General features: G+C 45.8%; 1 protein-coding gene across 1 annotated transcript in view; it reads right to left on the bottom strand.

Moving 5' to 3' along the window:
- The window catches only part of TOM1L1 (target of myb1 like 1 membrane trafficking protein), a 209,624-nt gene that overhangs the window by 38,173 nt on the left and 144,550 nt on the right, over positions 1-26,901 (bottom strand). The window contains exons 9-13 of the mRNA XM_073684180.1: positions 25,330-25,384; positions 24,476-24,635; positions 4,176-4,278; positions 2,766-2,826; positions 1,680-1,929 (exon numbers count right to left, since the gene is read on the bottom strand). Coding sequence (XP_073540281.1) covers positions 1,680-1,929; positions 2,766-2,826; positions 4,176-4,278; positions 24,476-24,635; positions 25,330-25,384 — 629 coding nt within the window. The remainder of the gene's footprint in view (positions 1-1,679; positions 1,930-2,765; positions 2,827-4,175; positions 4,279-24,475; positions 24,636-25,329; positions 25,385-26,901) is intronic.

Here is a 26,901-nt window from a genome sequence, read left to right as displayed (position 1 = left end):
TAAAGGGGGCCCCTTTGCATGAACACCATATGGGCCCGTTGCAGTCGAATAGCTCATCAAAATACACAATTCCACCTGCTTTGGAGATGGAATTGGGCCCCCTTACCTGTTGTACTTCTGTGTGGCTTCACAGGTTTAATTAATGATATGTCCACCCCTGCTACAAGGTTGTACAGTCATGGCCAAAAGTGTTGGCACCCTTGAAATCGTTCCAGAAAATGAAGTATTTCTCCAGAAAATTATTGCAAATCACACATATTTTGTTATACACGTTTATTTCCTTTGTGTGTATTGAAACAATATGAAAAAACAGGGGAAAAAAAGGCAATTTGGACATAATTTAACACAAAACCTGAAAAATGGGCCGGACAAAATTGTTGGCACCCTTCCAAAAGTGTGGGTAAACAACTTTGTTTCAGGCATGTGATGCTCGTTCAAACTCTCCTATGGCAAATAACAGGTGTGGGCAATATGAAAATTACACCTGAAACCAGATAAAAAGGGGAGAAGTTGACTTGATCTTTTCATTGTGTGTCTGTGTGTGCCAAACTAGTCATGGAGAACAGAAAGAGGAGAAAAGAACTGTCTGAGGACTTGAGAACCAAAATTGTTGAACAATATCAACAATCTCAAGGTTACAAGTCTGGGGTATGTGTAACTTATACATACCCTCCAGTCCTGGATCTGAAACTGGCGAATCCCCGCAGCACACAGTACCTGCGCTGGGCAATTCATAGGTTTGCAGTCACACAGAGTGACTGCAAATGTATCACTTTTGAAAGGACAACCCCTTTAAGTTGAGGGTGCCAACCATTTTTGGGGCTTAGTGTGAAATTATGTCCAATTTGCCTTTTTTTTTCTCCGTTTTTTTATGTTGTTTCAATACACGCGAAAGAAATAAACATGTGTATAAGAAAACTTGTGTGATTGCAACAATTTTCTGGGAGAAATACTTCATTTTCAGGAACAATTTCAAGGGTGCCAACAGCTATGACTGTATAGAGGAGAACATGCTGCAGTCACAGTGAGAGCGTTAAGTGGGAGCAGGGGTCCTGGAGTGCTTGTAAGGGAAGCAGATAGGCAGTTCTTTTCTCTACAAGGATGTATAGAGGGGAACCCAGTGCGGTCACAGTAAGTGTGCTGTGGAGGAGTTGGGGGTCCAGGAGTGCTTGTGGGGAAAGCAGACAAGCAGTTCTCTTCTCTACAAGGGATTATAGAGGAGAATACACGGCAGTCACAGTGAGAGCGCTGTGCAGGAGCGGGCATTCTGGAGCGCTTTTGGAGAAAATAGACTGCCACTTCTCTTCTTTATAGGGGTGTAAAGAGGGGAATGCACTGCAGTCACAGTGAGAGCGCTGTACACACTCAGATCCTGTACTTCTCTTATTGTCGCTGCTTTATAAAAGGAAACTTCCACACTATGGAGACTCTTTTCCCCCCAGACTCCTATTTGGGAGATCTGTACTCTAGATATGGAGTACGGATCTAAGTACATAGTAAAGCACACTTTCGTACCTATTTTGAAGGCAGCAATATAGGGTGATTGATCTTATTACAAAATATATTAAAATTTTATTTCTAGTTTAATAATAAAAAAAACAAGTTTAGTTACTCTTTAATGCACGACATTACTGCCCCCAATTGGATTCTATGGTCATCTGTTCATCTTGGTAGCTCACCTGAACCTTTTTGATAAGGTTTATTTGCGGACTCCTTTGGTAATGGCACAACTGTAGGAGTCAGAGTCGAGACTGCAGGAAAGAGAGGTGGATTTGTTTGTGCAGGTGCCGCTTGTGTTAATATGGGAACTGCGGGTAAGACTGGAGTTGGATGTTGAACTAATGGGAAAAAAGGTGTTGAAGCTGGAACCCTTGGGAAGAAAGGAGGCGCAGTTTGCATTGCTGGAGGGAAAGTTGTAGGATAAGGAGCCTGTAAAACATAAATAACAAAGATCACTAAATACACTGTATTGTTCATTTTAATATTGATTATCTTTCACAGAATGCATATTGTCTTTAATGGTACCCATGTCTTGTTGGTGGGAAATGCTTGCAGTACAGCATTTCACTCATTCCGATCTTTGAAAGCGAGAATCATGCTCGGCCCATGTTTCTCTACAGACCTAGTTACAGCCTGGCACTGAATGCAGGATGTGCCTCAAATAATACTACAATTGTTGTATTTCAGTGTGAGAAATCTGTGTTTAGCTTTAACATCCTATACATTTGGAGTGCTAGTCCCTTAAAGAGAATCTGTCACCAGATTTTTGCCACCTACGCTGATAGCAGCATAATATAGGGGCAGAAACCCTGATTCCAGTGATGTGTCACATACTTGGCTGCTTAAGGTAGTTTTTAGAAAATCACTGTTTTATCAGCAGGAGATTATCACTAGAGGACTAGTAAACCCACTGACAGGTTGTCCAACCACGCCCCCACCACTGATTGGCAGCTTTCTGCTTATGTGCATAGAAAGCTGCCAATCAGTGATGGGGGTGGGGTTATACTGACCTCTGCACTTAGAGAGAACTGGCAGATCTGCAGCAGATAAAACACTGATTTTATCAAAACAGCAGTAACCAGTAAGTGACATATCGCTGGAATTAGGGTTTCTGTCTCTACATTATGCTGCTCACAGACGGGGTAGTAAAAACTTGGTGACAGATTTTTATTAATTATTCATGTTTAATTAAGAGACGTGCCAAAAATGTAACAAATCACAACCATCTTGTTGTAGATAGTATTTGCTTCACTATACAGACTTACATTATCATACAGGTGTGTTGGGGGAAGACTCGGCAATTGGTTATGTCCTCCATATGGAAATCTGGTTAAAAAACAAAAAGAATTTCTAAGAACCTGCACAACAAACAAATGATCCGTAATGATTCTAATCATTATTCACAAGAACGTCTCCAAAAGAGGACAGACACATAGTGGTCACATTTCAGGTCAGGTAGGATTATTTATGTGAATTATGATTTGGATCCATTCAATATTTTAAAATCTGTGCCTTGAAAATAAAAATCAGTGTCGAAAAAACTACAAAACATACAATATTCTCAATGGTGTTCTTCAGGACTTAGAAGTTAAAGGAAACCTATCATTCAATTCAAGCTGTCCAAACCGTGATGGCCTGTCAATAACTCGGTGCGGTGTGGGAAGAGGTTGGCCATGGGCCGTGCTATATAACGCTCCAATTTTTCAGAGAAAAATTTACATGGCAGCAATTAAAGGGGTTGTCCATTACTTTATATTACTCCCCCCCCATGTATCCCCCTGGGCCCCTAAGACTTTTTGTAAATACCTTCCGTTGCAGATAATGCCTGTGAGCGGCGCTATCACTGGCCGCTCACAGGCATCACGTGACCCCCGGCTGCAGTCGGCTCTGACATCCGCTGATGTCACGACAAGTGCTGGCAGCAGCCGGGGGTCTCTGTCTTTTGCGTGGATGCCAGGCTGTAGGCAGGGTTACCTCCCCGTGTCACACCCGGCATCCACCGTGCGCTCTGCCTCTCCCCATTCATTGGGAAAGCGCGCGGTGGATGCTGGGTGTGACGCGGGGGGCAACCCTGCCCACAACCCAGCAGTCATCGCAGGGACCCCAGCGCTGAGTCACACCTCACTTGTCGTGACGTCAGCGCGGGCTCACGTGATGCCTGTGAGTGGCCACCGATAGCACCGCTCACAGGCATTATCAGCAGCGTAAGGTATTTACAAAAAGTCTTAGGGCCCTGGGGGGATATATTGGGGGGGGGGGTGGGTAATATAAAGTGCTGGACAACTTCTTTAAGCAATCAGGCTGTGATTCATGCTGCCCGGGGTTTTTGTGGCATGAATCAGCTGGCAGGTTCCCTTTAATGGGTTGTTCTTAGGCCATAGGCCATCAGTCTTTGATCAACAACTGTCAGACTTCCAGGATTGAGGATAGAACTGAGCTGTATCAAGAATAGTTTCCTGTTCAGACTTGTGGACACTTTTCCTGAGTAAAAATTGAAGGAAACTTTGTGCTTGCTGGGCCACTGGAGCTCCTTTATAATTTGGGAGTGGTCCCAGAGGTTGACCCCGATCGATCAGTCATAGCTTATCAATGTCTGCATTAAGTGACTGATTTTAGAATCCTTTCATCCAACAATGATAGACGATAGAATTAGAATAAAAGCATTCTTTACTTACGGAGTATTTACTGCCTCTTTTAGTTCCAGCAGGTCCATCTGTGGGTACATAAAGTTATTGCTCTCCTCGTAGGCTGGTGGTGGTTGTTGCGTGCTTCCATTGTCTGCAATGTAAGGTAAGCACGGCTGTCAATGACATGTGCAGAAACATAACATGGCCTTTTCATCAATACCTTCTTTGTAATGAAATTCACCAATTATCCCAAAAAATGATTTTACTATTGTATATTGAATTGACTTATTAACCTACATTTATGCAAATTAGCTATCTCCTAAAGGACAACCAGTACTTCCCCTGAAGCTAAACCATATTTAAAGGGTACCTATAATTTCACATAATATTTCAGAATAAGCTGTGATGTGTTTGTACATGATGAGTAACACTATTTCTTGACACTACATAACTTGCATCCTGCATTTTTCATGAGTTTCCTCCCTCTTCAGGCTCTATCTCCAATGTGCAATTGGCTCTGAGTTAGTGGGTAGAGACTAGTTGCTATGATGTCTCCCATAAACAGCACACACAGATATGAGGGATTTTTGCTCTTCTTTTCTGAGGGAGCAGGCAGACAGAAGCAGCTGAGGTTCGGAAAAGATTATCCCACTGTACTGAGCAGTGTAGTTGTGAATCCTACCCTGTGATGAGCTAAATAAAACTACAGCATAATCTCTGTCTCTATACCTTTGCTTGTTTTCTCAGTTTTTGCTCCTCTCTCCTTCCCCTCTCCCACCTCCATAGACTTAAACGTTCCTTGTAAACCACAAATAGGAAATCTGATATAGAGTCAAATAATTGCATAAACCATGTACGTGGGAGGTACAAAAAATCTTTATTAGCCAATACAAGAATTGGTGTGCAATGGAAATACAGTATTTTCATGACTATGAAAATTGTACATTCACACTGAAGGCATCAAAACTATGAATTAACACATGTGTAATTATATACTTAACAAAAAAGTGTGTGTAGCGTCGGCATCCCTGTCTCCTGCTAGGTAGGGACGCCGTTCCCCTCACCTCTCCGCTCCGTGCCTGGCGTCTTCCTCCCGCTCTGCTGGCAGCGGGCGCTGCTTCCCGGCCTCTGTGCTTAGGGCGCGCGCGAACGAGCGCTCCCCCTCTCTTAAAGGGGCTGCGCGCGCCATCCTAAGGAGTCCCCGGCCAATGGCCGGAGGACCTCACCATATTTAAGGCACCTCCTCCAAAATGGAGGTGCCCAAGCAATGTTGTTGCAAAGCCTTTCAACTCTGCTTCAGCCCTCAGGTCCCGTTACCAGATACCTGCCAGTTACCTGCCAGATCTCTGCTTGATACCTACCTGATTCCTGTCTATCTGCTTGCATTCCTGCGGTCCGACAGTCTGCCTTCCAACACCTGTCAGTCTGTCTATGGATCTGCCCGCCCGCTCGCCTGGGAGCGCTCACCTGCTACCTGCCTGCTAGCCTACCTGGAGGCTCTGCCGTCACTTGCCGTGACCGCCTGCCTGTCCAGAAACTCCTGCCCGCTCACCTGGGAGCGCTCACCTGCTACCTGCCTGCTAGCCTACCTGGAGGCTCAGCCGTCACTTTCCGTGACCACCTGCCTGTCCAGAGACTCTTGCCCGCTCACCTGGGAGCGCTCACCTGCTACCTGCCTGCTAGCCTACCTGGAGGCTCTGCCGTCACTTGCCGTGACCACCTGCCTGTCCAGAGACTCTTGCCCGCTCACCTGGGAGCGCTCACCTGCTACCTGCCTGCTAGCCTACCTGGAGGCTCTGCCGTCACTTGCCGTGACCATCTGCCTGTCCAGAGACTCTTGCCCGCTCACCTGGGAGCGCACACCTGCTACCTGCCTGCTAGCCTATCTAGAGACTCTTTCCCTGCTGTCACTTGCCGTGACCACCTGCCTGTCTAGAGACTCTTATCCTGATGTCACTTGCCGTGACCATCCGCCTGTCAAGAGACTGTCCCCGTCACTTGCCGTGACCTCCTGCCCTTCTACCCAGAGACTGTCCCTGTCACTTGCCGTGACTACCTGCCCACCTTCCCTGGGAGCCACCCACTTCCTTACAAGGACTGCCCCTTTGTATAGTTGCTCAGAGGTTCCACCTCCCAGACCCGTTACAGTTTGCTCGGGCCATGGAACCCGGTGGCATCCAAGCTCCCTCGCTCTCGGACCTGTGTCATGAACTTTCCCGTCAGAGGTCCCAACAGGAGTCCATCCTGAGCCACCTGCGTAGTGTTAACTCCTGCCTGGACACACTGACTACCTCTTCGGGACCTGCTTCCAGTCGCACGAATCCTACCCCGGCAGCGTCGCTGCCCATCAATTCCGTGGCATCTCTTCCCGGTCCCCGCCTCACCGCCCCGCCTCGTTTTGGCGGAGATCCCGGTCAGACACGGGGCTTCATTAACCTGTGCACTCTGCACTTCGAACTGTTGGCACACCAGTTTTCCACCGACCGAGCCAAAGTAGCCTTCATCATGTCCCATCTCACAGGGGAGGCGCTGGCTTGGCTAAATCCTCTATGGGAGAGAGGAGACCCCCTGGTGTCCAAATTGCCAGCCTCTCTCACGGCTTTCCGGAAGGTCTTCGACGAACCAGGACGGAGGACCTCATCCGCCTCATCTCTGCTACGCCTCCGCCAAGGAAGTCTCACCGTGGGCCAATATGCCATACGGTTCCGTACCCTTGCTTCGGAGCTTGCCTGGGATAACGACGCCCTGGTGTCCGTCTTCTGGGAGGGTCTGTCCGGCCGTATTAAAGATGAACTCGCCGGTCAGGACATTCCTACCACTCTCGACGACTTAATTACACTTGCCACCCGGATTGACATCCGGTTCCAGGAGCGCACCAAAGAGGCCACCCGTGAGAGGAGGTTTCCACGCCTTGCCCCTACCTTCCAGAGACCCATCACTTCCTCCGTTACTCCCCCGGCGCACTCACCCGAGCCTATGCAGGTCGACCAGACAAAGATGATCAAGACCCGTCAAGAATTACGCCGTGCCGAGGGGAGCTGCTTCTACTGTGGCAGTAAGGAGCACCGGATCCTTTCCTGTCCGGAGAGGTCGGGAAACGCCTGTGTCTAGGATCGCTTAGAGAGGTCGCCCTAGACAGAAATAAACCCTCTCCATCTCTAATGCTGTCGGTCTCTATCATCTGCGGGGAGAACCGTTATTTTGAACTGGCTCAACTTGACTCTGGAGCTGCCGCAAATCTCATTTCTCAGTCCCTGGTAGAGAAATACCGCATTCCCACCAAACCTCTGGCTGTACCCTTATCTGTCGCCGCCATGGATGGGGGCCTCTTACCTCATCCCATCCAACTCATCACCGAATCCATAACTCTGCAGGTGGGAATGCTGCACTCTGAGAGCATCTTCTTCCATGTTCTGCCTGGACTCTCTCACGCCCTCTTGCTAGGCCTACCTTGGCTCCAGAGACACGCACCCGTGCTTGATTGGCAGTCCGGAGAAGTTCTTCGCTGGGGACAGGACTGCCATAAGACTTGTTTAGTTCCTGTTCATCCTGCTCGTCCTTCTCCTACCCCAGCCAATCTACCCGGCCTACCGGTTCCCTATTGGTCTTTTGCGGACGTCTTTAATAAAAGAGAAGCAGAGACATTACCCCCTCATAGACCATACGACTGCCCAATTGACCTGATGCCCGGCGCTACTCCTCCCCGTGGGCGTATTTACCCTTTGTCCGCTGCTGAGACCCGGTCCATGTCTGAATATATTGAGGAGAATCTGACCCGGGGATTTATCCGGAAATCTACCTCCCCAGCGGGAGCAGGCTTCTTCTTCATCAAAAAGAAGGATGGCTCACTCCGTCCCTGTATAGACTATAGAGGCCTTAACCTGATCACAGTGAAGAATAAATACCCCCTTCCGCTCATTCCTGAATTATTTGACCGTCTGAGGGGGGCTAGAATCTTCACCAAGCTGGACCTCCGTAGGGCGTATAATCTGGTCTTTATCCGTCAGGGGGATGAATGGAAGACGGCATTCAACACCCGGGACGGCCACTATGAATACCTTGTAATGCCCTTCGGTCTCTGTAACGCTCCCGCCGTCTTTCAAGAGTTGGTCAATGACATCTTCCGTGACCTTCTCTACTCCTGCGTGGTGGTGTAGCTGGACGACATCTTGGTCTTCTCTCCGGATCTTCTCACTCACCGGAGGGACGTTCGTCAGGTCCTGCTCAGGCTCAGGCAGAACCACCTCTACGCTAAATATGAGAAGTGCCTCTTTGAGCAGACTTCGCTTCCGTTTCTGGGCTACATAATCTCTCAGACCGGCCTACAAATGGATCCTGAGAAACTGTCTGCCATCCAGAAGTGGCCCCGACCAGAGGGGTTGAAGGCTATTCAGCGGTTCCTGGGCTTCGCCAACTACTACCGCCTCTTCATTCCGCACTTCTCTTCCCGGACTGCCCCTATCTCGGCGCTCAACCGTAAAGGCGCTAATCCCAGAGAATGGCCGCCCGAAGCAGAGGAGGCCTTCCTTTCCTTAAAACAAGCTTTTTCCTCCGCCCCTGTGCTGCATCGTCCAGACAGCAACAAACAATTCTTCCTAGAAGTCGACGCTTTCTCCTCCGGAGCCGGAGCGGTACTTACCCAAAAGTCATCTTCCGGAAGAATGGTAACCTGCGGCTTCTTCTCCAAACTCTTCTCCTCTTCTGAGCGCAATTATTCTATAGGAGACCGAGAATTGTTGGCCATTAAGCTGGCACTGGAGGAGTGGCGTTACCTGCTCGAGGGGGCTCTTCACCCGGTAATAATTTACACGGACCACAAGAACTTGGCTTACCTCCAGAGTGCCCAGAGACTTAACCCGCGCCAAGCCCGGTGGTCCTTGTTCTTCGCCCGCTTTAATTTCATTCTTCATTTTCTCCCGGCTGACAAAAACATCAAAGCTGATGCCTTGTCCCGATCCTTTTTGGTCTCTGATCTTGAGGAGGAGCCTAAACACATCATCGACCCCGCCAAAGTAATGCAGGTGGCCCCCGTGAATCTAAATCGTCTTCCACCCGGTAAGAAGTTCGTAACTGTACCTGATCGTGAGAAGGTTCTACACTGGGGACACTCGTCAAAGCTAGCTGGCCACGCTGGTCAGAAAAAGACCCTCTAGCTTATTACCCGGCATTACTGGTGGCCTACCCTGCACAAGGACGTAATAGACTTTGTTTCAGCCTGTGTGTCCTGCGCCCGCAACAAGGTTCCGAGACATCTGCCAGCCGGCCGTCTCCTTCCTCTTCCTGTACCTGCTGCCCCGTGGCAGCATATAGTTATGGACTTTATAACGGACCTCCCTGTCTCTGCCGGTTGTACGGTCATTTGGGTGGTCGCTGACCGCTTTTCCAAAATGGCTCACTTTATTCCCCTGCCGGGTCTCCCGTCTGCATCAGAGTTAGCTAAAGACTTTATCCATCATGTCTTCCGTCTTCATGGTCTTCCTCTCCACATCGTATCCGACCGAGGGGTTCAGTTCACCTCTCGCTTTTGGCGAGCCATGTGTAAACTGCTGGGGGTCACCTTGGAATTTTCTTCTGCTTATCACCCACAGTCCAATGGCCAAGTGGAACGGATCAACCAAATTTTAACCAGTTTCCTCCGGCACTTTGTTAATGCTCACCATTCCGACTGGGTGGATCTTTTACCGTGGGCCGAATTTTCCTACAATAATCACGAGAGCGAATCTTCCTCCAAATCCCCGTTTTTTGTAGTCTTCGGTCAGCATCCTCGGATCCCATTTCCCGTCTCCACCTCGGTGGACAATCCGGCTGCGGAATCTCTCGTTAACGAATTTTCCTCCATTTGGGAAAGTACCAGATCCGCACTTCTTCAGTCATCCGAGCGGATGAAAAAACAGGCTGACAAAAGACGTCTGGATCAACCACAATTCCGTCCTGGAGATAAGGTCTGGCTCTCGTCCAAATATGTCCGGCTCAAGATTCCTTCCTACAAGTTAGGGCCTCGGTTCATCGGTCCACTGGAAGTTATCAAACAAATCAACCCGGTGACCTATAAATTGAAACTCCCGGCCAATTTGCGGATTCCTAACTCCTTCCATGTATCTCTACTCAAACCCGTGGTACTTAACTCTTTTTCCAAGTCTACAGGTACGCCTCCTGCTCCGGTTTCCGCTGAAAACGAGTTTGAGGTAGAGAACATTCTGGCCACCAAAAGGGTAAGAGGAAAGACCTTTTTTCTAGTGGATTGGAAGGGGTTTGGTCCTGAGGAGAGAACATGGGAGCCCCGGGAGAACATCCATGCCCCTCTCATCCTTGATAAATTCCTCTCTGGCCTAAAAAAGGGGGGGCCTAAAGGGGCGGGTACTGTAGAGTCGGCATCCCTGCCTCCTGCTATGCAGGGACGCCGTTCCCCTCACCTCTCCGCTCCGTGCCCGGCGTCTTCCTCCCGCTCTGCTGGCAGCGCCCGCTGCTTCCCGGCCTCTGTGCTTAGGGCGCGCACGCTCCCCCTCTCTTAAAGGGGCCGCGCGCGCCGTCCTAAGGAGTCCCCGGCCAATGGCCGGAGGACCTCACCATATTTCAGGCACCTCCTCCAAAATGGAGGTGCCCGAGCAATGTTGTTGCAAAGCCTTTCAACTCTACTTCAGCCCTCAGGTCCCGTTACCAGATACCTGCCAGTTACCTGCCAGATCTCTGCTTGATACCTACCTGATTCCTGTCTATCTGCTTGCATTCCTGCGGTCCGACAGTCTGCCTTCCAACACCTGTCAGTCTGTCTATGGATCTGCCCGCCCGCTCGCCTGGGAGCGCTCACCTGCTACCTGCCTGCTAGCCTACCTGGAGTCTCTGCCGTCACTTGCCGTGACCACCTGCCTGTCCAGAGACTCTTGCCCGCTCACCTGGGAGCGCTCACCTGCTACCTGCCTGCTAGCCTACCTGGAGACTCTGCCGTCACTTGCCGTGACCACCTGCCTGTCCAGAGACTCTTGCCCGCTCACCTGGGAGCGCTCACCTGCTACCTGCCTGCTAGCCTACCTGGAGGCTCTGCCGTCATTTGCCGTGACCATCTGCCTGTCCAGAGACTCTTGCCCGCTCACCTGGGAGCGCACACCTGCTACCTGCCTGCTAGCCTATCTAGAGACTCTTTCCCTGCTGTCACTTGCCGTGACCACCTGCCTGTCTAGAGACTCTTATCCTGCTGTCACTTGCCGTGACCATCCGCCTGTCAAGAGACTGTCCCCGTCACTTGCCGTGACCTCCTGCCCTGCTACCCAGAGACTGTCCCTGTCACTTGCCGTGACTACCTGCCCGCCTTCCCTGGGAGCCACCCGCTTCCTTACAAGGACTGCCCCTTTGTATAGTTGCTCAAAGGTTCCACCTCCCAGACCCGTTTCAGTGTGAAATAACTGGAAATGTGTCTTATATTCTAGGTTCTTCAAAGGAGCCGCCTTTTGCTTTGATGACTGCTTTGCACACTCTTGGCATTCTCTTGATGAGCTTCAAGAGATAGTCACCGGAAATGGTCTTCCAACAATCTTGAAGGAGTTCTCAGAGATGCTTAGCACTTGTTGGCCCTTTTGCCTTCACTTTGCGGTCCAGCTCACCCCAAACCATCTCGATTGGGTTCAGGTCTGGTGACTGTGGAGGCCAGGTCATCTGGCGTAGCACCCCATCACTCTCTTTCTTGGTCAAGTAGCCCTTACACAGCCTGGAGGTGTGTTTGGGGTCATTGTCCTGTTGAAAAATAAATGATGGTCCAACTAAACGCAAACCGGATGGAATAGCATGCAGCTGCAAGATGCTGAGGTAGCCATGCTGGTTCAGTATGCCTTCAATTTTGAATAAATCCCCAACAGTGTCACCCACAAAGCATCCCCACACCATCACACCTCCTCCTCCATGCTTCACGGTGGGAACCAGGCATGTAGAGTCCATCCGTTCACCTTTTCTGCGTTGCACAAAGACACGGTGGTTGGAACCAAAGATCTCAAATTTGGACTCATCAGACCAAAGCACAGATTTCCACTGGTCTAATGTCCATTCCTTGTGTTCTTTAGCCCAAACAAGTCTCTTCTGCTTGTTGCCTGTCCTTAGCAGTGGTTTCCTAGCAGCTATTTTACCATGAAGGCCTGCTGCACAAAGTCTCCTCTTAACAGTTGTTGAAGAGATGTGTCTGCTGCTAGAACTCTGTGTGGCATTGACCTGGTCTCTAATCTGAGCTGCTGTTAACCTGCGATTTCTGAGGCTGGTGACTCGGATAAACTTATCCTCAGAAGCAGAGGTGACTCTTGGTCTTCCTTTCCTGGGGCGGTCCTCAAGTGAGCCAGTTTCTTTGTAGCGCTTGATGGTTTTTGCAACTGCACTTGGGGACACTTTCAAAGTTTTCCCAATTTTTCGAACTGACTGTCCTTCATTTCTTAAAGTAATGATGGCAACTCGTTTTTCTTTACTTAGCTGCTTTTTTCTTGCCATAATACAAATTCTAACAGTCTATTCAGTAGGACTATCAGCTGTGTATCCACCAGACTTCTGCACAACACAACTGATGGTCCCAAACCCCATTTATAAGGCAAAAAATCCCACTTATTAAACCTGACAGGGCACACCTGTGAAGTGAAAACCATTTCCGATGACTACCTCTTGAAGCTCATCAAGAGAATGCCAAGAGTGTTCAAAGCAGTCATCAAAGCAAAAGGTGGCTACTTTGAAGAACCTAGAATATAAGACATATTTTCAGTTGTTTCACACTTTTTTTTGTTAAGTATATAATTCCACATGTGTTAATTCATAGTTTTGATGCCTTCAGTGTGAAAGTACAATTTTCATAGTCATGAAAATACAGAAAAATCTTTAAATGAGAAGGTGTGCCCAAACTTTTGGTCTGTACTGTATATATCATTAGTTATGGATGGATATAGCAGTGACTAATCAAAACATAGATAGAGTGGATGGTAATGTACCTTAAACAGGACCTCCAGCACAAAGGTGGCGCCCACCCTGACATGCGTTTCGGTGTTTACCTTCATTAGGTTTTGATTAGTCACTGCTATATCCATCCATAGCTAATGACATACATTATACTGTATATATCACTGGGCATATGTCCAGCCCATAGATCTTAACAGCTCATTTACATATTAAAAAAAACATGGATCTCTCTGGAATAAGACAAGGATTGCAGATATCAAGGTATCATTTTATTCAGCTTCCTATGACTTAAATGTCCATATAGACGGTTTAGGAGGGTTGATCCTACTGACAGATTCCCTTTAAAGACCCATATAGCTTCACTTTTATCATCAATATATTTTTTGGTGGTCATCCTGATATAAAGGAGTGGAGAAGCCGTCAACACTCCCCTTGAAGATCTTATGCTTATATAATACATTGCCATGTTTATAATGTTTTTCTATATATTGTGTGACCTGCAGTAATTAACTAACCATTGGATACGGTTAACTATTGGGGCCAGCCCATGGTGGGAGGAGATAAATGAACATAGGAAACGCAGTTTCCTGTTGTTAAGCAGATAGAAGAGAGTATTGAAAGGAGAAGGACCTATGGTTCTAATGTTAGCAGACCTGCACTGAATAGGGTGTCGCATGTGAAGAAGGGAGACCATACTAGGATAGCATGTTTTGAAGTAAACAAGGATTAAGTAGCAGAAGGATTCATTATCTAAGGCAAGTGAGGCCTACAGCAAACGTTGTCTATACTAGATAAGAAGATAAAGTGTAGCCAGACCTGAGGGTCATAGAGGAGAAGATGACCAGGCTAGGACACATGTTCTCCTACAGGGAATTGAAGATACAATGGCACACCAAATTGACTTTGATAATGGCTGTGAGTATTCAAAGCGACGCACCTCAGCCAGTGAGGTCCTCATACAAAGGGAAGATGGAGATTCCCATAGTGATTTGCTGGTCTAGTACAATATGTAACAGAAGTAATGTACTGCCACCTGTAACCATGAAGATCCTGCCTCTGGATTGTATAGAAGATGTGTTCTTTAAGTGCTGTCTGACATATATATACTTCTCACCAGCTTGTTCAGTATAGAAAAATTTTTGGACTCTGGTTTCTATCAACACAACAACACACACACCTGGCCAGGATCCACCTTTTTTGTAGCATGGCAGGGCGCAGATGTGACCCTCGGCCATGGCCGTCCCACCGGTTGCACTTACATTCACTGCTGGGGCTGTAAAGTTTATATGCAATGTGCAACAATAATGATATTTAGTGCAAAATACACTGAATATGAAATGCATTTATAAGAGATTTTGTTTCCTGGGTAACCAGTTCTTAGGTCAGGCAAGGAAAAATCCAAAGTGCTATAGGATCTCCCGGAGCCTGATAATTTAGCCATTCACTTGGGTTACTCTGACAACACTGCTGAGATCTCACATACAACTTTGTGTAGAATAACACTTTTATTTTATAGGTAAACTCCTCCGGGTCTTCACAGTAAACTGATTGGTTTATGTAGGGATGTCAACCTGGGAGTGTTGTTCACAGAGTGATATGCAAATCAATTTCTAATATTGCGGGGTCTGTCACTTTCTAGTTTCTACCTGCCCTCCATGTGTAGTGTGGGGGTCTGTCATTCTCCACACTGGATCCAGAGCGAAACAAAGCTAAGTTCCAGCACTCATCTTCTAGGTAAAAAGCTTTTATTATTTATTACATTATTTTAAAACCTAGTGAGATATAAAAACTTAGGGTTATGTTTATTTGAACTTGGAATGTTTACATTTTTTTTTATCTCACTGGATTTTAAAATAATGCAATAAAGTAGTTTTTCTTACCTAGAAGACGAGTGCTGAAACGTCATTGTGCTCTAGATTCAGTAAACTGCGCCTACAAATCGACCGGGATGTTCCTCTGCACCATCAATGAAATATATTACTGCATGAACCGCTTCAATATATTTCATTTTTAAGAGGTGAGTTACCTGCCTCATTGTGTAGTGTTAGATCTGTCACTGTCTACCTACACTCCATGATATGTTTGGGATCTGTCACTCTCTACCGGCCCTCCATGTGTAGTGCTGGGTCTGTTACTTGCTACTTGCCTCATTGTGTAGTGTGGGATCTGTCACTATACCTGCCCTCCTGTTCCCTCTACCTGCCTTCCATGTGTAGTGTGAGGTCTGTCACTTGCTTCTTGTCTCATTGTGTAGTGTGGAGTCTGTTACTCTTTACCTGCCCTCCATGTGTAGTGCAGAGTCTGTCACTTGCTACTTGTCTCATTGTGTAGTGCGGAGACTGTTACTCACTACTTGACCTCCATGTATTGTGCAGGGTCTGTCACTTGCTACTTGTCTCATTGTGTAGTGTGGAGTCTGTTACTCTCTACCTGCCCTCCATGTGTAGTGTGGAGTCTGTCACTTACTACTTGTTTCATTGTGCAGTGCGGAGTCTGTTACTCTCTACTTGACCTCCATGTATTGTGCAGGGTCTGTCACTTGCTACTTGTCTCATTGTGTAGTGTGGAGTCTGTTACTCTCTACCTGCACTCCATTTGTAGTGCGGAGTCTGTCACTTGCGACTTGTCTCATTGTGTAGTGCGGAGACTGTTACTCACTACTTGACCTCCATGTATTGTGCAGGGTCTGTCACTTGCTACTTGTCTCATTGTGTAGTGTGGAGTCTGTTACTCTCTACCTGCCCTCCATGTGTAGTGTGGAGTCTGTCACTTACTACTTGTTTCATTGTGCAGTGCGGAGTCTGTTACTCTCTACTTGACCTCCATGTATTGTGCAGGGTCTGTCACTTGCTACTTGTCTCATTGTGTAGTGTGGAGTCTGTTACTCTCTACTTGACCTCCATGTATTGTGCAGGGTCTGTCACTTGCTACTTGTCTCATTGTGTAGTGTGGAGTCTGTTACTCTCTACCTACCCTCCATGTATAGTACAGGGTCTGTCACTTGCTACTTGTCTCATTGTGTAGTGTGGAGTCTGTTTCGCTCTACCTGCCCTCCATGTGTAGTGCGGAGCCTCTCACTTACTACTTGTCTCATTGTGCATGTTATGCACACGCCCGGACTGACTGGCGTGTGCGTGTTTAGTGATCCCACTGGACCATGAACCGGAGAGAGTCTGGAGGGGTGTAACTAAGTATCTACCCGATCTGACCAAGGTCACACAACGGCTAACGACGCCAGTGCACCAGGGAGGAACCGAGCAGAGGGACCAGGTGCTACTCCAGGACAGACCCCGGACACGGCTGTTGACCCACACTGGAGAATACAGGAACAGGCAGGTTAGGCTGGCACACTGACTGGTGGGTATAGGCAGGCACGGCAGGTATGCAGACAGGCAGGCACTGGTAACCACGACTGGTATGCAGGCAGGGAGTACTGGCAAGCACGGCTGGAGTGCCGACAGGGAAGCACTAGCAGGTTGGAGCACAGGCTGGATAAGGTCCAGTACAGACTGGGACTCAGGAACAGAACCGCAGATGCGGTAGACAAGCAGAGCGAGACCGCCGGAGCAGTGAACAAGGGCAGAGCAGGGAGAGACCGCCTGGAGCGGTGAGCAAAGGCAGAGCGAGACCGCCTGGAGCGGTGAGCAAAGGCAGAGCAGAGCGAGACCGCCTGGCGCGGTGAGCAAAGGCAGAGCAGAGCGAGACCGCCTGGAGCGGTGAGCAAAGGCAGAGCAGAGCGAGACCGCCTGGAGCAGTGAGCAAAGGCAGAGCAGAGCAAGACTGCCTGGAGCGGTGAGCAAGAGCAGAGTAGAGCGAGACCGCCTGGAGCGGTGAGCAAGAGCAGGGCAGAGCGAGACCGCCTAGAGCGGTGAGCAAAGGAAGGGCAGAGCGAGACCGCCAGGACCGCAGAGCAGAGCAGACAGGGCTCTGTTCACATGGAACAGACTGGAAGGGAAAGGCAGAACCAGAAACACACAAGATACTTGCAATGAAGTAGCGAGTGGACTCTAAACTCACAAACGGAAGTACAGCGACAACGAGTAGGAGTTAGGTGCAGGTTCAGACTCTGCAGAAAAAGGGAAGGTACGGACATAGAGAAAAACAGGAAACAGACAGGAACTGAGTGTTCAGACAGAAACTGACACTGCAGCGAGATACAGGAGCGAGTCTGGGTATGCGGCCCCCAGAAAAGGCGGAACGAACAGGCTAGGAGTGTGTTCAGACTGGCCTGGAAATACAGCCTCCAGGAAGGAGGACAGACAGGCAAGAAAACACAGACAACAGGTCTAGGTATGCGGCCCCTAGAAGGCAGGACGAACAGGCTAGGATACAGTTCAGACAGGAACTGCTACTGAAAGAGATACAGGAGCCAGTCTGGGAATACAGACCCCAGAGTGGTGGAAACAGACAAGAAGGAACAGGACCTGGCACATTCAGAGACAAGGGGCACACTGAATGAAAGCGTTGCTCAGGCATCAGCTTCCAGGTGAAGCTGGTTTAAATATCCAGTGACTGACAGCAATAGGCTGAGGACGCATTAGGGGTGTGCCCACAGCAGCTACTAGAAACAGGAAGTGACCGGGCCGCCGCCCTATGCAGTCAGAACAGAGACAAACAGACAGCATGGATAGAAGCCAGGCTAGCAGACTGGACTGATGATCAAGTTTGCGATCTTGCATAGTGGGAGATGGTGCCCTATGCAAGAACGCCGCCAGGTATGTTACAGTGCAGTGCGGAGTCTGTTACTCTCTACTTGACCTCCATGTATAGTACAGGGTCTGTCACTTGCTTTTTGCATCATTGTGTAGTGCAGAATCTATTACTCTCTACCTGCTCTCCATGATGTATAGTGTGAGGTCTGTCACTTGCTACTTGCCTCATTGTGTAGTAGGGGGTCTTTCACTTGCTACTTGTCTCATTGTGTAGTGCGGAGACTGTTACTCTCTACTTGACCTCCATGTGTAGTGCAGGGTCTGTTACTTGCTTTTTGCGTCATTGTGTAGTGCAGGATCTATCACTCTCTATCTGCCCTCCATGTGTAGTAATCTGTCACGTGCTGCTTGTCTCATTGCGTAATGTGGGATTTGTCACTATACCTGCCCTCCTATCCAGCAAACTGCAAACTAGTCTGTGTCCTGCTTCCTTGCCCTGTAAACACAGTGATTGGTAAATCTCACAGGATGCCCAGAATGGAAGGCAGAAGACAGGGTGACTCCCTGGAAAACTGTGAGTTGGCAAGTCCAGTACCATAGAATTTACAATGGGAGAAATGTATAAAGTTAAACACAAGGTAATCGTGTCATCACATTCTCTTAGCACTGTGCAGTTTGGTATCAAATGCTTTAGGAGATACAGAACACGATTTTGTTGAAATTGACACTACTATAACACCTTGCCTGCACTACTTTGCTCTTCACGATGGCATTTTGATTGTGAAGTTTTAGATGGCCAACTTTGCTAAGAATAAACTATTGGTAAAGTTTGATATTTACAAACTTTGACGCAAAGAGGTTTTCCAGCGTATTAATTGCTGAGCTATTACTTAGGAGTGGCAGAAAATGAATTCCTTCTAGCACAGTATGTGCAAAAGAGGCAATATTTCTTGAGACTACACCATCTTGGGCCTATCATCCCTCTCGTACCCAGGTTTGGTAAAACTTTCTTCTCTATGCAGTGTATGGCAATATTATTTAGATACTGTATGGATATTACTCAGGCAAGGTATACAAATGGTGGGGAAGCAGAAGTGTTTGTCCAGACTCCCTCACTAACGTAAAGGGGAACCTGTAAGAAACGTTTACTCCCCAAACCATTAATATGATTGTGACACCCTTTAAAAAATAAGCCAGTACATGACCCCAAAGCACTGCTCCAACAGCGAGAAATCACATTTTGAAATTTGTATTGGGGCGTCACCATACACTTCTAGCTCCTCAGCCTCATTTCCTACCCAGCAGCACCCTCCCCTGATTGATAGGTCGTCTGCTTGGGTACACAGCCACTGACCTGTCAGTCAACCAGGAATGGGTGCTCAGAAGCTAGAAGCTCCAATACACATCAAAACCCATTGCACTTCCTGGCACAACTTCAAAACTCGAATTCTTGCTGCTGGTGTAGAGCTTTGAGGTCATAAAGGAATGAACTGGATTGTCTTTTAAAGGTCTACACAACCATATTAATGGTTTTTGGGTGAAACAGATTCAGACAGATTCCCATTGAACCAGTCCATGAACTGAACAGTATAATAATTGGCCTTCTCAATCTAGATTTTAGCTTCTAGGTTATTTCGTAGAATAGATTGCAGTTATACTGGAACTATGAGATATTAGTTTAATAAAAAAATAACATTCCCAGAGGCCACCAGAAAAATGGAGACATCTCTTGGGACATCTTGGTGAGCACATTTCATGTTTGTGGCACCAGGATGCCTTGTCATCAGACAGATGACATTTAGGGGGCAGAAACAATTGTTGTGGTGTCACTGGAGCACTTCATTTCAAATGCCACGCTAGTGCAAAGGACATATAAAAAGATGGCAAGTATGACTGATCATATAGATGTGTTATAAATCCTCACCCAGCCCCATACTTGCCTTCGTACAATGCTCAGATTCTTTGTACCCCAGAACACATCTTTACTGTCACAGCCACAAGCTGGTAGATCAGCGCAGTAGAATTTATTGTAATGATTCATAATGTCGTTGTGATCTGCATCATCGGGGTGATCATGGCTGATATAAAAGCCAAGTTCAGAAACTTTGTCAGTCTACGCTAATTATCTGTCTGCTACAGCAGGAGCAAAAACTAAGATTTGCATCGATTACTTGTTTTCTTGCTGAACTTTGTATATCTGATGAATACGAGCACTGAGGCGGACATTGCGTTAGATAACTCGACACGCAAAGCACGAGAGGTGTGTGCATTTACATTAAGGTCATTCCGCCTGACTACTCACTCAGATGGATCAATAGCAATGTGCACAGCAGGTGGAAAACCACTCACACAACAATGACAACAGGGCGATTGAAAGAGTTCTCATGAGAGCCAGGCTGTTCTTTTTAATGGTCATTTAGAAAGGTTATGTGAGTGGAGAGGAGTCATGGCTTCAGATGCTGCAGAGCTAAGTTTGGGATCCAATATTCACCCTCGGTACACTAAGCCTAGGATATCATCATGACCACTTCTCCCCAAGTTACATGATACTGAATTAGTGCCATGGTAGTGTTTGCCAATCGCCACCTAAAGAACTAGGGCGCTGGCTGGGGAAGCAAGTGTTTGAAGCTGTCACAATCGAGTTGGGAGACTCACGGCCAGTCTGTGCATTGTGGTTCCATCTAGGACCGATTTATACAGACGTCTGAATGTCCCCTAATCAGTATTTATCGACCTGATTGAACAGGCTGGCCTGTATTCAAGCACTTAAATATGGTTAATTGACACTTGTTGATGGGCTTAGATCGGCTCCTTTAAATGCACTTTTAAAGGGAATCAGTCAGCAGGTTTTTGCTATGTAATCTGAGAACAGCATGATGTAGGGGATAAAACACAGATTTCAGCGATGTGTCACTTATCAGACTATGTGCAGTTGTTTACTTACAGTGAACATTTTATCACAAATACATTACCATTGCTTGGCTAGCTGCCTTGTGCCAAGCAGTCCAACCATGCCCCCTCTTGTGATAAGCAGCTCGCTGTCAATAGACAATGTACACTGTGTGCAGAATTATTAGGCAAGTTGTATTTTAGAGGATTATTTTTATTATTGATCAACAACTATGTTCTCAATCAACCCAAAAGACTCATAAATATCCAAGCTTAATATTTTTGGTAGTTGGAGTGTTTTTTTTTTAGATTTGGCTATTTTTGGAGGATATCTGTTTGTGCAGGTAACTATTACTGTGCAGAATTATTAGGCAAGTTGTATTTTAGAGGATTATTTTTATTATTGATCAACAACTATGTTCTCAATCAACCCAAAAGACTCATAGATATCCAAGCTTAATATTTTTGGAAGTTGGAGTGTTTTTTTTTTAGATTTGGCTATCTTAGGAGGATATCTGTTTGTGCAGGTAACTATTACTGTGCAGAATTATTAGGCAACTTAATAAAAACCTAATATAATCCCATCTCACTTGTTTATTTTCACCAGGAAAACCAATATCAGTGCACAAAACTTAGAAATAAACATTTCTGACATGCAAAAACAAAAACCATAAAAATTAATGATCAATATAGCCACCTTTCTTTATGATGACACTCAGCAGCCTTCCATCCATAGATTCTGTCAGTTGCTTGATCTGTTTTCGATCAACATTGCGTGCAGCAGTCACCACAGCCTCCCAGACACTGTTCCGAGAGGTGTACTGTTTTCCCTCCCTGTAGATCTCACATTTTATGATGGACCACATGTTCTCTATGGGGTTCAGATCAGGTGAACAAGGGGGCCATGTCATTATTTTTTCTTCTTTTAGACCTTTACTGGCCAGCCACGCTGAGGAGTAGTTGGATGCATGTGATGGAGCATTGTCCTGCATGAAAATCATGTTTTTCTTGAACGATACCGACTTCTTCCTGTACCACTGCTTGGAGAAGTTGTCTTCCAGAAACTGGCAGTAGGTCTGGGAGTTGAGCTTCACTCCATCCTCAACCCAAAAAGGTCCCACAAGTTCATCTTTGATGATACCAGCCCATACCAGTACCCCACTTCCACCTTGCTGGCATCTGAGTCGGAGTGGAGCTCTCTGCCCTTTACTGATCCAGCCTCTGGCCCATCCATCTGGCCCATCAAGAGTCACTCTCATTTCATCAGTCCATAAAACCTTTGAAAAATCAGTCTTAAGATATTTCTTGGCCCATTCTTGACGTTTTATCTTATGTTTCTTGTTCAAAGGTGGTCGTTTTTCAGCCTTCCTTACCTTGGCCATGTCCCTGAGTATCGCACACCTTGTGCTTTTTGATACTCCAGTAACGTTGCAGCTCTGAAATATGGCAAAACTGGTGGCGAATGGCATCTTGGCAGCTTCACGCTTCATTTTCCTCAATTCATGGGCAGTTATTTTGCACCTTTTTTGGCCAACATGCTTTTGTGACCCTGTTGGCTATTTGCCAGGAAACGCTTGATTCTTCGGTGATCACGCTTCAAAAGTTTGGAAATTTCAAGACTGCTGCATCCCTCTGCAAGACATCTCACAATTTTGGACTTTTCAGAGCCCGTCAAATCTCTCTTCTGACCCATTTTGCCAAAGGAAAGGAAGTTGCCTAATAATTAAGCACACCTTATATAGGGTGTTGATGTCATTAGTCAACACCCCTCCTCATTACAGAGATGCACATCCCCAGATTTACTTAATTGGTAGTTGGCTCTCAAGCCTATGCAGCTTGAAGTAGGACAACATGTATAAAAAGTATCATGTGATCAAAATACTCATTTGCCTAATAATTCTGCACACAGTGTACATACAGAGCCTGGAGTGGGCAGGGTTAGCTTTCTCAGCTCTGCTACAAGACACATCTAAAGCTATGTTCATATGTCCAGTAATCATCTGTTAGAACGGATCCAGTAGCAATCCACAGACAAAAAAAGTTGTGCAGACACAACATTTTTGTTCGGCTAGAAATTTCAACTGGATCCATTTTTTTATCATTGAAGTTTCTGGAAAACAGATCCGTTAAATAGCAATCTGTTTTCTTCTATTTCAAAAAGATCTGTTTTTTGCCTACTGGAGCAGTTTCAAACAGATGATTACTTTTTATTTAATCTTTATTTTTCCACATGCTATAACCTAAAAAAGATCAGTTTCAAATGGGAGAACAAAGGAAGGCTAATTAACGCATCTGTTTTCCATAGACTTCAGTATTAAAAAAACGGATCCAGCTGAAATCAGTTTTTTAAAAACGGACAAAAGTTGTGTCTGCACAACTTTTTTGCCAATGGATTGTTGCTGGATCTGCTCTAATGGATGTTTACTGGACCTGTGAACAAAGCCTAAGAACTCTGATTGTGTCACCCAGTAATCTAAGTGATATATATCGTTGGATTCAGCTTCTCTTTTCCTACATCAGGCTGCTTGCAGACGAGGTAGCAGAAATTCCCTTTAAATTCAGCCCCATTAAAAAGCTTTTAGTTCTTTCTATCTTGCCTGCCAAATGCCTTGCAGCACAGACTGGTTGTAGTATTGCATCGGTTAATAAGCGAGCAGGAACACTCGCGGTACTAGGTCCTCGTTACATTAGAACGGATATGCTCTATGACAGCCATTTGTATAGCGTCTTCACAATGTGACAAGGACAAGGCACTTACACTCTGTAATGTGACAACTATGTGGTGTTTAATTATGATTCCAGCTAGGTGTAAGCTTACTCAGCATGTACTATATGCATCCGGTCCCTGTGCACTAAGTCAGGCCGTCGTTCTGCCTTAGGGGGCCCAATTATCCGGCCTGTAGAAGAGGACACATAGAACTCTATTGATTAGCTATGGAAGAGGCTGAAAATGTAATTCTTAAAGAACCCTGTAACCTCTCTTATGACTCCTGCATGAACTGCGCCACTGGCACCTGACAATGAGTGGTTGTAAAAAGATCTTGTTACCTTTAACATTTCTTTTTGGTGGATTCGATAGAGTTTATTTGAATTAAATGTGATTTCAGTTAATAAAGATGATAAAAAATGATCTCTGCTTGCTGTCATTAAATAAAAACATTCATGTCCTGATCATGTGATGGAGACAGAGACAAGCGAACCCCAACTGTAAAGTTGCTGACCTCCGACCATGGACTTCTCCTGGGAGTCCGTTTTAAAGCTCGGAGGGCGTATTTGGTGTGAATTTTCATGCAGAAAATCCGCAGTGTAATACCGTACCAGCTAAATAGATCACCTTTCAAAAAATTTCATCTTCACGTTGCCGAAAATTTCTGCGCAAAAAATTGAACTTTGGTGCAAATTTAAAAATCTGCCGTATGTTAATTCTATGCGAAAAATCTGTACGGATTTCACCCACTGTTTTAGAAAAGGCGGAATCCGAGGCAAATCTGAATCAAAATTCGTAGCAACATTCACACATAAGGCTATGTTCACACATCATGGTTTTTTCATAAAAAGAGACAGAAGGACAATGAAAAAAAGCTGAAAAAACGTATCAAAAAAGCACTAAAACTGCAAGAAAAATCCTGAACAAAATGCCCTTGAAGATCAGGTCTTGCTGCAGAAAATTGATGCCACAAAAAACATGATGTGTGAACATAGCCTTACACTGGGGTGTTGCTGCAGGTTTTTCTGCAGATACGTTGTGGAAATATCTGACCCAAACATACAATGTGTGAACTTAGAATAATGATGCAGAATGCTGGAATGATATATAAAATAGTTTTTATCAGCCAGATATCTACACTGGATTTCAATGATAAGACCAAACTAATACTTGCTTACCAAAAATGCCAGCTTGCTGTGGATTCACACTTGGCTCTGAAGCAGGAAGGGTAGCGGCAGGTGGAGGGTAGCCATTACTCTTGTTCTGTGTTGTAGGCATTTGGTCCGGGTCAAGTTCAATGAGTACACTTGAAGGCGCTGAAGGCTGATTCATTCCAGTCTGAAAGGACAATGTGAATCTCACATTATAACAATGGCTCCCGTCAATCACAATAAGAACAATGCATTAAACGAATCATGCTCATTTATCACTACAATAATTTTAAAAGGAGTAGTCCTCCTGCTCTGTGTTACCCCGCCCCCGTCACTGATTGGCAGCTTTCTGCCTATGCACAGTGTACTCAGAAAGCTGCCAATCAGTAGTGTGGGCGGAGTTATACAGAGCTCAGCATTCAGAGAACTGCTAGATCAGCAGAGCAAACAGTTTCTAAACAAAACTGCAGCAAGCAGCCCAGTAAGTGATACATCGCTGGAATTCGTGTATGTGTCCCTAGATCATGCTGCTCTCTGATTACATAGCATAAATCTGGTTACAGATTCCCTTTAAGAATGTTTGTTTCAATTATTTTAAAGTGGAGCTGCCATCTCTCCAGATCAGTCTGTTTTAGAATATTACTGTACTCCTTATAATGTATCAACTCTGGAGCATCTTTTCGCACAATTTTCATCTGCCTTCTCTAAATTGACAATTGGATGTTACTAGTTGGGGGTCTGTCCCTAGCCATGGGGCGCTATCCAATCAAACTATGTAGTGACACACCCCTAATTGTAATGGTAACGCCTAGTTGTCAGTTTATTCATTTTTAGGAAAAATAAAAGAGGAGCAGAATAATGCAGTAATGTAACTGCCTTACCACATTATGATCTTGATTGTTTTTCGTCATCTGGCTATTTCTATTGCGTAAGAACCTAAAAGGTGCAAAAGCGGTTATACTATACTTATATTATACTAAAGATAAAAATATGCAACTAATTACAGCATTACTAATTACTGCCACAAGATACCAGTACACGGATAATTAGGCAAGAAGGCTTTAGCTTGACGGTTTATTAGGAGTGAGGATACAAAACAAATATAATTTGTATCGAAGAGAAAGCAGCATCTAGAAATGACTCTTCAAAGTGTGTGCAGACATTTCTATCTGTTTTACTGACACAGAAACATATCTGGAGATAGTATTGGTGAGGGTACAGGCTTTGGCATCCCTAATTCTCAGTGCCAGATTAAAGTCTGCAATAGTCTGGGGTCAAAATATTGTTTTTTGCTTTCTTGAATAGTATACAGCATATTAGATCATTGGTGCCCAGTGGCCCATCCCAAGCTCTTAGCATTGATCAATGGTACCAGTTCTGGACACAATGACAAAGTACATTGCTGGTGCCGACTATCAAGGCCAAAGGGAGGTGCTGGTGATGGTGTAGAGACCACAGCTAAACAGGGCTACTCACTAGGCTTCATTTTCTTAAAACAATGGCCCCGATCCATCAAAGCAATTTTGCCAGAATTTTGTTGTAAATTGCTTTGAAAAGTTGCAAAAATTGTGCAAAGTTTGGCAGTTTTTTGTCAGCTCTGCCAAAATGAGCAGGGGTAAAATTGGTGGCGAAGCGCACGGAGGTGAATGCCACGGCGTGCACCTCTTAATGAATCAGGAGTATCTGATTCCAACACTCCCCATGTTCATTTTCTTGGCAATAGTATGTTAATCAGTGCTGAGAATAGTATGTTTTCACCTGTCATCAAGTTTAGCACTGATTGCAATTATTGCAATTATCAATTTAGTGGGAATAAATCTGCAAACAGACTATCTTCAAAGGTAGCCTGTCAGCGCATAATGACGCTGGTGCACTCTTGTATTTGCCAAAGACTTAATTGCACCTTCTCATCTACTTGGCTTCCATCTGTCTTTGGCCTTCTCTGTCACCTGTAATGCCAGAGCTGTTCATCAAGAAGATGAAAAACAAGGAGGTTGGAAGGTGCACTAAGCTCCTGTGCTTGGTTTGAACAGTCATTTTGTGCTTACAGACTCACTTTAACAGACAAATAGGTACCAAAATACAATGTTGTACATTAGATCCGGATAAGGCAGATAGGATATATTTTTATGTATTGTATTTTTTGGTTAGTATACATGGTAAACCGGGAGAAATAGTGAATCAGATGGTTAAGCCCACTCACAAATCATAAGAACATTTGCAGGTTTTTTTTACGTTTCTCTTTTTAAAATAATACTTGTATTCCCCATAAAATAACAATACCAGAGCATCTTTTTAGAGATCTCAGGAAGAAATTTATTAAAGCTGTCCACTATTTAGTCACTGTAACCTTACACTGGACAGTCTTAAAATGCTCCACATTTATCACATTAATTTATGGTGATTGATGAATTTGCACTGCAGACTATGTAGCCTAAGGCTCCAATCTTCAT

This window comes from Phyllobates terribilis, unplaced genomic scaffold (genome assembly GCF_046119375.1).
Source record: "Phyllobates terribilis strain yellow unplaced genomic scaffold, ASM4611937v1 Scaffold_5__5_contigs__length_657084704, whole genome shotgun sequence".
NCBI classification, from domain to species: Eukaryota; Metazoa; Chordata; class Amphibia; order Anura; family Dendrobatidae; genus Phyllobates; species Phyllobates terribilis.
Note: the sequence above shows the minus strand (reverse complement) of the source record. Positions and strands in the feature narration are given on the sequence as shown.